The 10,769-nt window shown below is 42.9% G+C and overlaps 1 protein-coding gene across 1 annotated transcript in view; it reads right to left on the bottom strand.

The window, feature by feature from the left end:
- Ube2u (ubiquitin conjugating enzyme E2 U) overlaps nucleotides 1–10,769 on the bottom strand; it is a 111,974-nt gene that overhangs the window by 12,297 nt on the left and 88,908 nt on the right. Inside the window, exons 7-8 of the mRNA XM_013348489.1 lie at nucleotides 10,552–10,640; nucleotides 2,426–2,507 (exon numbers count right to left, since the gene is read on the bottom strand). Of these exons, the coding sequence (XP_013203943.1) occupies nucleotides 2,426–2,507; nucleotides 10,552–10,640 (171 nt within the window). The remainder of the gene's footprint in view (nucleotides 1–2,425; nucleotides 2,508–10,551; nucleotides 10,641–10,769) is intronic.

Below are 10,769 nucleotides of genomic sequence, written 5' to 3'. Positions count from 1 at the left end.
AAAAAAAAGAATTGTTGGTAGTTATCTGGAAAGAAGCTGAACTTCACTGCTTCTTAGGTTTCTTCTATGCTGGCATTCATTTGCATACACAAATATTTATGCCACTACAAAATGCACATAAGCGAAACATCTTTTAAAAACTTTATTCGAAGTGGTTTCCTTCCTGACTACTCAATCCCACACTTTATCAGAAGCAAAGGCCTTTGATCTGCACATATCCTCATCAGCCACCAGATGGCACAAGGTGTGAGTGTCTTCTTCTGACAGGGCCACTGCACACAACTTGACCTATACACTCAAAATAATGTATTTTGAAGTGTTCTATCACTCAAACAGCTCAGCTATTTTAGCCACATGTAGACGTGAGTGACTAAGTTGAAACTGACATGGGCCTCATTTTTCCAAATCTTGGGGCTCCGGGAGACTCTGGCCAACATAATGAACCAATGAACAAACAAGTAAATCAGAACAGCTCCATGGTAGGAGACAGCAAAAGGAGTCAGGTCAAAGCAATGACCGTCTTAGATTCTGAGTAAATTTTTCAACTGCAAAATAAACTTGACACAGGCCTTCAAGAGAAAACATGTTCATACCCCTTCACATGCAGCTTGATACATTATTTTTTTGCCTGTTATTTATGCTGAAAGCAGGAACTCGACATAAAAATGTTTCTTTGCTTTGGTCTGAAGAAAAGTTGTTGTTAAAGTTTGTAGGAAAAAAAAGTAGAGAAAAGCCTATTTGCCTTTTATTCAAGTTCATAACAGAGAGCACGTTTAATGGTCGTGTGTTTCAATCTCAAAAACCCAGAATACTGGCGGCTGACAACAAGCAAAATGCAAAATGCAAGATAAAGAAGCTGGGTGCTACAAGGTCTTCCCTTCCCAGGTCTATAGCAGCACATTTGCTAAACACTGTGAAGAAAGCAGACTACTTACCTGCTTTCTCTCCTGTGTGGAATTCAGGACACACACACACACACACACACACACACACACACACACAGAGAGAGAGAGAGAGGGGGGGGGACGGAAGGACAGACAGACAGACAGACAGAGAATAGAAGGGAGACTTGTTTGGGAAGAGAAAGGAGCCTTAGCAGAGAGATGGGCAGGGAGAGAAAGGGAGTGTTTAATATGTCCTGAGTGTATGTTATATTTGAATGGAAAAAAATTTAAAAACCCATCCCTTTCTTTGTACAGGGAGTCCACCCTTATTTGTTGTATGTGGTATATGCACATGTGAGTGTGTGTATGTGCATATAAACCTATGTGTTGACGTGTGTGGCTGTGCACAGGTGGATGGAGGCTAGTGGTTGACATCTGATGTCTTTCTTGATTGTTCCACTAAGGTACGGTTCCTTGCTTAATCTAGAGCTCTCCAATTTGGCTAGTAGAAAGTATCCCAGCTTGACAGGACGCCCTGTCTCTGACTCCTGAGCACAGGGATTACAGGAGGGACCGCAGGCCTCTCTGGCATTTACGTGGGGACTGGGGACCTGGACTCTGGTCTTCATACATGCACGGCAAGCACATTATTCCCAGATCCTCCTCCAATAAAATGATTTAAATTATACAAGAATAAAGATTTTATATGTATACATAATCTTTATTCATATATAAAAATATATTTATATATACATGTATTCGTGTATATATGTGTGTGTATGTATATATATATATATGTGTGTGTGTGTGTATGTGTGTGTGTGTGTGTGTGTATGTATGTGTGTGTATATACATGGCTCCTGAATGAGAAATTTTGGGAAAACAAAGTCAGAGCTATGAGAAAGATGGAAAGGTAACTAACTGGTGATAACTAACTCTGTAGAGGACCAGCTTGCTCCTCTATGGCTCATGTCCTCTCTCCATGATGCCAGCTTTTGATGTGGCATTCCCCTCTATATGCTGTGAATATGTTTTGTAAACAAATAAAGCTGCTTTGGTCCTGTGGCAGGGCAGAATAGAGCTAGGTGGGAAAACTAAACAGAATGCTGGGAGAAAGTAGGCGGAGTCAAGGAGATGCCATGTAGCTGCCAAAGGAGAAATAGGCCCGCCTGCAGAACCTTACCTGTAAACCACAAGCCTCATGGTAAAATACAAAATAATGGACATGGGTTAGTTTAAAACATATGAGCTAGTTGGCAATATGCCTAAGTGATTGGCCAAGCAGTGTTGTAATAGTTTCTATGTGATTATTTTGTGTCTAGGTGGCTAGGAAACAAAGGTGCGATCTCTGCTTACTAGCTTTCCTACCTGTGTTACTGTGAAAGAAAATTATACTTTCTTATGATTAGTCTCATGTTTAGAAAAGGCATAGGCTGCTCTTCCCAGGGTTTCTGCCAATGGCTCAGTAGATAGTAGCGAGCAGAATCGCCAACACTCAAGGTCAATGCCATCACACAGTCAAAGCACTTGGAATGTCTTACTTCAGCTTCCATTGTTTATGATGCTGTCGGTTTTGTTGCTTCCATTTGTAGTATTGTCCCATGAATTTTGGATCTCCAACAACTGAAATAAAATGATTAAAAAAAGATATAGTCATATACACTCTTTAATATAGTTCAGAGTCGAAAGTACCTCACTTTTCATTAAGTTGATATGTTACAATTGCACACACTGTATAGTTCATGTTACAATGCTTGAAGACTTTGCAAGTGTTTTCTTTTTATTGGTTCTATGTAATACTCAATACTGTTTGAAATAAGTAGATTGTGACTTAGAAATTGTTTTCATTATAATGACATTCGTTTATATATCATTTATGCAGTTAAATAAAATTTATGGTAGATCATTGCTTTGGACTGAAGTCCTGCACTGGGCCCCAATATCACTGCAAGATGGAGTTTCTCAAGCTGGGTGGTGGTACATGCCTCTGATCCCAGCATTAAGGAGGCAGAAGTAGATGGATCTCTGAGTTTGAGGCCCATCTGGTTTACAGAGTGAGTTCTAATACAGCTAAGGCTACTCAGAGAAATCCAGTCTTGGAAAGAAAAACGAAAAAGATGGATTTTCCTTTATTTTTATTTTTGTGCTTACAGTGCTGCTTAAAGCAAGCAACAGAGTCCCTACACAAAGCAGATTACACTAACCAACTGGAAGGTCCCAGTCAGGCTTGGCAGTCCCCTCTGCTCTTCCCTCATGAGAAAACGGACCTGGTTGTTTCCTGGTTCCTGTAGGACCCAAGATCTCCTATTCCTTAGTTAAATTGCTACCCAATTCATGATTCACCAATAAAAGCCAATTTCGTCTTTAAACTTGCAGAAACTTTGTATCTTAGTAATAGAAATAAAGTATTAAGATAACTCATGAAAATCATGGACCTTAATAGCTTAATGAATTTCTAATTCAGTGCTTGGAGTGAAAAATTGAATCTTGGGATTGGAAGTAACAATGTTTTCATTTCTATTCTGAGAACTGTCACTTTGTTTTGCTTCCGGAGCCTATACACTCCAAGTAAAGATTCTTCTGGACACTTACATTCCAGGGACATTTCAGATCTGGATCTTTCAAAGAGCAAGAGTCTCAAACAGATGGTCCTGCTGGCCACAAGGGAATCCATGACACTGCCCCTTCCCCTGGCTGATGACAAAGTCTACCATGGCCTCCCCTAATCTGAGCTTTGGGAGTTGCCTCTGGCCCAGTTCATCTTTCTGGATCCATGCCCGTCAAGTTCATCCCTGTCCCAAGGAGTGAGCCTCTAACGCTGGAAGGCAGATCTTAAGGAAGCCTTAGCTCCTTTAACGGTTTCTTAGAACTTGGTTTTTCTAGAGACAATCATCTTCACTGTTCTCGTGGGAACCTTAGTTGATGTTCCTAATAAAAATTTATATCCAGAAGCTGGAGAAATGGATTTGTGGTTAAGAGCACTTGCTGGCTAGGCAGTGGTGGCACATGCCTTTAATCCCAGCACTCGGGAGGCAGAGGCAGGCAGATCTCTGTGAGTTCTAGGTAAGCCTGGTCTACAGAGAAAGTTCTAGGACAGGCTCTAAAGCTACACAAAGAAACCCTGTTTCAAAAAACGAGGAGAAAAAAAAAGCACTTGCTGTTCTTCCAGAGGATCTGGGTTCAAGTCTCACCACGTGGAGCTCACAACTACCTATAGTTCCAACTCCAGGGAATCGAACACTTCTGGCTTCTATTAGCAGACACATGCAATTATACACAACTAACAAAACCCCTTTATGCCCACGACAGAGAATTCAGTTCCGTGGCAGAGCCCTGGGCTTCCATCCCTAGCAACCCGAACAGCAGGATTTTTACTTTGTTTGACTGGTACAGGTGCAAGTGAACTTGCCAGCCCACTGTGTGCTGCATTTCTGTCAACCTAGCTCATGTCTTCATTAGAATAGTTTGAAATCATGTTACCTTACTGGCTCACAAGTTTGTGGTTAGTCACAACTGTACTCTTTTTTTTTCTTTTTAAGAAATATTTATTTATTTATTATGTATACAATATTCTGTCTGCGTGTATGCCTGCAGGTCAGAAGAGGGCACCAGACCTCATTACAGATGGTTGTGAACCACCATGTAGTTGCTGGGACTTGAACTTAACCTCTGAGCCATCTCTCCAGCCCCTGGAATTCTTACTATGGGTGGTGGGGATGTAGAGGAGGTGTGGAGGAGAGCCGTTATACCATTTTCCCCGACAGACTAGCAGTGTTCCAGTGTCATCGTAGCAACAATCTTCCATTTGCATGGACAAAATTAAAGATTTTGCCGAGTTTCTCCTAAAAGATTTGTATTTTTCTTTACTTTTCTGAAAGGCCTTTCCTGCCTTATGGATGTGAAGCTGTATGGCAGGCGGTCCCCACCTTATGTATTACCATCCCAGAGCGGCCAGGCCACCTCTCCGAGCAGTGTGTTCATATATTCTGCTGACTCCAGCTTCACTGCTTTCGTCTCAGAGGTGAAGACACCACAGTTCTGCTTACAGACCTTGAAGGCTTCTCATATTTGACCTCTATGACTTCTTTTCTGCTCCTCTGTCTTCTACCATCGCTTATAAACTCCTTACATTGCTTACCTATAATACGTATCTTCTGGTCTCCGAGACAGTCAACTGTTAGGATGTACATGTTCAAGGAGCGATGCTGATTAGTGGAAAAGAACAAAGAAGGAGGAGCGGGTCCAAGTTCTAGAGGGTGAAATCCCTCCCTCACGTCTCTTGCTTGTGGGATGGTTTCACAAGTCATGGCAGAAGAGGGTTCCTTCCACAGCTTTTGTAATATCATTCTTTCTCTTGAAAATTACAATGTTGCTTCCACCCTGGAATTTGTTTGTTTCTGCAGCAGTGGGGCTAGAACTCAGGACCTTGTGCCTCCTTACTCTCTCTTTTTTCCATAATGAGACAGGACAGAAAGAGGCAGGGATTTATCTTTTTAAAATAATCGAACCACTTAATTTTATTAAGCAGGAGTCAGAAATTTTTCACCAGTTATATAGCCTGTCCACAAAACACATCTATATGGTTTCTGAAATGTATATGCAAAAAAACTTACAATCTTATTTTTTAGTAACAGTAATAAAGTTTTCCAAAGCTCACAGGATGGCTTACAAAGACACACCTAGATAATCAATGTTGGGACAATGTGGGTTTGTGTGGGCCTAAAAAACTGCCTTACGGTCTGGACAAATCTTGTTGATACAGACACTTTCTCTATGTGATTTGGTTTTGTGTGTGTGTGTGTGTGTGTGTGTGTGTGTGTGTGTGTGTGTGTTTTGCTTTGTTTTGAAGTCACCAAGGGAAAGGCAGGAGTATTCTCTAGCTCTCTTCGGGTTCTAGCACGCCTCCATGCTCATAAGTCAGCTCTGGGTCTTGCCATGACTAAGGTAGGGTAGGCTCCTTTTGGCTTCTTAGCCTGGCAGCTGGAGTTGGGGGTGGCGGGGGAGGGGGAGTGGGAGAGAATGGGAGGAGGGGAGGGAGTGGGAACTGGGATTGGTATGTAAAATAAAAAATAGTCTGTTTTTGTTTTGCTTTGTATTTAAATAGAATAAAAAATAAGAACAATTTTTAAAAGAGGCAGGAAAAATTTAGGGGGACATGAAAAGAGAGAAATACTCTTCTCCTCGGAATCCAGTGAAACCCCTAGCAAGCAGGAAAGCAAGAATGCACGATTAACAACCGCTTAAGGCCTTTCTCCCTTTCCTGATGTAAACCTGTAATTTTCTAGGAATTTCACCAGAAACTCCATTTGCAATGGAAGGACACATGCGTACTAAAGTCCTTGTGCAACCCTAGAGGCTTCTGGTTTCTTCTTATCAGATTATAATTTCATCCAAGGCACCTCCAGAACCACTCTATAATCTCGTTTACCAAATGAGAACAAAAGAGGGCAGGAATCTCAGAGCCACCTTTGGAAAGATAACGAGAGTCACCAAGAAGGTCCCTATGGATAACAGTGAGACAATGGCCACTCTCCTGTGAGAAGCCCAGGCCTTATTTTCCCTACTTTCTCTAGAGAAACATATAATCCCCTTGGGTGTATCTTTCCTTCTGAGTGCCTGTCTCTTGACTTTCACGCTTAAATCTATACCAAAATATTTTTAACTTTTTTTTTTTTTTTTTCCAACTTTGCCTCATCTTTGGCATTGAAGCCAAGAATCCTGGTTTGGTCTGAGTTGAGGTCTCTAAAATCCTAGGAGAATTCAGGTTGTTGTGTGCCCAGTTGTTCTTTTGCCACTGGCAATGATGTGCCGCTTTTCCTGCAGAAGCAGAAGGTGACTTGGAAGTCGCTCATCTTCTCTGGAGGAACGCTCACTCTCACATCCGGAAAACATGGCACCGGCTTGCATTAGTGTGTTTCCTTTACAGACATATTATCTCACACAACCCCAGAGATTCTAAAAGCAGGGCGAATGTTCTTGGCTCGTTAACAGGAATGAAAGATGGCGTTCAGCTAGGCAAGCCATTCCTTTGAGTTTGCTTACCCATATGTTGCAAAACTAGCATCGGGCTAAGGAGTTGCTGACTTCTGACGCATGCTGTCCCCACCTGTGGCTGTGCGTTATGGTCGCCCAGGGAGCTTTCAAAACTCCCACTACCCGGTCCTCCTGCCAGCCCCGGTGGAACTGGTCCGGGTGTGCTCTTTCTGTTGGAATTTTTACGGGCTCCGCAGGTGGCTCTAATGAGCAGCGGAGGCTGTGAGGCCGGGCTCTGGAAGCAGGCACGCAGCTTCTCGCAAGGAAGGAAGGGCCTTGGGAAGCCTCAAAGACCGAGAGTCTCCTGGGGTGAAAGCAAGCACCCCCCTTGATGCCGGAGGCTGTTTGGTTCGCCCGCTGACAGCAAACAAGCACCAGGGAGCCTCCACTCAGCGCCGCACAGCGTGGCGCTCTCAGGAATTCTTTTCCTGGAACGTAAGCATTTCCGTACGGGGATCGTATTCTGTCGTTAAAGAGCTGTTCCTACAACCATATGCATGGCTTTTCTCTCTGCCAAACCCCTGATTTGACATTTTATAGTGATGGGCAGAGAAGAGCGGGGTCGCGGGTACATTTCTCTGTAGGATTTCCTATGACTGTGAATGGAAATGACGTGCGTTTCAGAAACTCTGCTTAGCCTTCAGCATTTGAATGTAAATCTCACACTCTGCTGGGATAACACATTGTCATGCTATAAAGGCAGAATATACCATAGGAAGGAAACGCAGAGGCCGAGGTCTAATCCAAGTCTTGGACCACAGTGCTACTAACTGAGGACAGGCATGTGTGCTGACTGCTGTGCTCTAAGCTCTTCCACCCTATGACGTCATTATGTTGTGACTGCTCCCATTTTTACAAACAAGGCAGCTGGGCCAAGGACAGCAGCAGACTGACGAATATGTGATATTTTCTCGCATGTGGATGACCCTAGCTAAATTACCTGGTTTCTCCTAGTCTCGTTTTCTCATCTGAAAAACAAAGGGTTAGAATCATGTCTAGTCCCTCAGGCAGATAGATGTATGACCATTTGTTACATATTTTAAGGTGTTCCATAAATGAATATCCATTGAATAAATGAAGGGATGATGAAGGAGCATGGTTAGAAGCATAGCATATACAGACACACTCTACAGACTGTATCGTGAAAGAATACACTCCTGACGGTTATCACATTAAAATCTAGACATAGCTTTGTGGCTCAAAAATAAGAAAAAGTGTTAATAACCAAAACAAAATACAATTACCTCCTACTCATAAAATACAAATCTCTTAAAATACGCACGGGCCATTCATAGCCTCAGCAGTGGCAAGAATATGGACGTGTAACTGATGTTAGGAGGTTTCCTTTGCGCTTCTGAGTCATTGGAGGAGCAGTCCACAACCTAAAACTTTATCTTCATTACTGCGAGGAAATTAGGCCATTAGAAAAGCGGGTGTTGGCGCCCATCCAGCTGAACTATCAAAAGGCAACAAGGCAGGCAGATTCTCTCAGGTTTGCATTTGGTTTTGAAAACTAGGTGCTGGCTATTTTTGAAGGCAGGCTCTTGGAACATTTTGAGAGTGATTCCAGGGGAAGGAGGGGCAGTGGGGTTGTGAAATCTGCCAACCAGTGTTAGACTCGAAGTCCTAGGAATACTTTTGGGCTACGGAGAACTAGGCCCAGGCCCTTGATTTCGCAGCCGATGAGTTACAGACTGAGTTAGTGACAGACCGATGTAGAGACAACAAAACCCAATAGCTGGAGTCGAACGCCTTTGAGGGAGGAACCGCTAGCAGGAAATCACCATGATTTTCTTCCATTTTAAAATCGCCTTTTATTAAGAGGCAATTGTTCCCAAACTCTCTCAAATTTTGGCACATTATTGTATCTTTTGCCTAGGAGTTAAGTTTCTGAGCCCCTTCCACCCCGTGCATTTACATATTACCGTCCTGGGGGGGGGGAGACAGAAACCTTTTTTTTGGGTGGTTGGGTTTTGCAGGAATTTGCCCCTTAGTCCCTGGTCCCTGGAGTTAGTATCTTTCAACATCATGTTTTCACAATAAATGTTTATTGTCCCCCAATTCATCTGTGTCTCTCTATACTCCATTCATGGCGCTTGAAATGGACCAGCTACCTAAGGTGCACCTGGCCACCAAACTTTGAAATTAAACACCCGTGAACTCTGATATCAGCAATAAAATTCTTTGAACTAACAGTGTTGCTAAAATCTGTGTATCATAATACTCTTCGAATGATTTTTTTCAACCACTCATGTGTGAGTGGGGATGATAATGTATAATCAGAAAATAATCAATAACCAGTTTCCTGAGAGAGCATGTGATTTCATAAACATTATCTAGCTTACTTGGTTTTATATTTGTTAAGCTTAATTAATAGTACCTTTGCCTTATCTTATGCCTGAAAAATAAATACAACTTTTTTTTTTTTTTTTTTTTGCTATAGTTAGGAAACAGCTGCAATGAGATGATGCCCAATGAGACTCAAAATTAAAGCAGTGACCATGAGGGCAGAGGTGAGTAGAAGCATTATAATGTTACAAGAGATAAATCAAGAAGACAAAAAAAATTAAAAGGCATAAGGTTGTTCTAAGGATTATTAGGCAGAAGAAAATGAAAAAAAAAATAATGAGCTCCCAGTACCTAAGACAGAGAAGGAACGAGGGACAGGTTTGGGAGCTCCAGGGAGAACCGGGCTCAGGATATCTGAATGGCATGCCTGTACCATGTGTAGGTGGGGGACTCGGGGCCTGGCTGCACATGTGCCCGTGGGTGCAGAAGAGGGTCTGGCTGGAGGTGTGGTTTGGGCATCACTGACTGATGAAAAGGAAGGCAGCGAGAGAGGCCTTTCAGGGCGATGGGGAGAAGGGTAGGGACGAGGTCATCACCGGGAAAAGAGGCAGAATACCTAGGCAAAGAGAATAAAACTTGCGGAGGCAGGGCAGCATGGGCATGAATGACAGCACAGGCAGCGACAGCTAGGAGAGAAAAGCACTTCAGAACGTCACTGCAGACTCTGGGCTCCGCAGTCCCTTCTACCTTCACGAGGCCCATGGATGCCACTTTGACAGGATGGCTGGGGCAAAGCCACGTTTTCACTGATGTGTGGGGCCTGGATAGCCTACTTGGAGGAAAATAAAGACATATAGTCTAAAAGTCCGTTTAAATGGAACCACTTGTCTGGCTCTCGCATTCTGTGTTTGTGGTCCCCAGACAATGCTTCCTTACAGGGATGTAACCGAACTGCCCTCCCTGTGCTCACACTTCTTCTGCCTGCATTTGCTCTCTGTGCCGGCTCTGACTTCGGGCAGAACGGTCTTTGAAATGGAAAGATCCACCCTGCTGTGAACTCTCCTTTCTTGGTCGAAGTCAGTTAAGTAAACCTCAAAAGATCAAGAACTCCATCAATTGCCTACTCTTCTTCTGGCTTTTAGGGGGACTCAGGTCAGGGCTCTACACAAATGAGGTCCTAAATTAACAGTTGTTGAGTGACTAGTGTAGCACAGAGAGCCAGCAAGCAGCTTATTGCTCTTGCATAGCCAAGACGTGTCAACTAGTCTTTAAAAGTAAGACAATCAGAACGATCCACAGGTTAATGGATATTAGAAGGACACAGAAGAAGGTTAGATCTGCTTACATGGATTTCTGGAGTGTTCTGCTGTTTGTGATGTGGCTATCGTAGACCATGTCTTGTAGTAATCATTAAATGAGATTTTCTTAATTACTCTGAAAATACAAACAAAATATAATTTGTAAGGTTGTTTTAAAAAATATCAGAGCATACCATTCAGCTAACGATCATATCAAACGAGGCTGATTTGAAAATTATGATACTCTTTTCCCCTTCCCTTCCTT

This window comes from Microtus ochrogaster, chromosome 10, assembly GCF_000317375.1.
Source record: "Microtus ochrogaster isolate Prairie Vole_2 chromosome 10, MicOch1.0, whole genome shotgun sequence".
Taxonomy (NCBI): Eukaryota; Metazoa; Chordata; class Mammalia; order Rodentia; family Cricetidae; genus Microtus; species Microtus ochrogaster.
The sequence above is the reverse complement of the archived record's forward strand: the minus strand, read 5'-3'. Positions and strand labels throughout refer to the sequence as shown.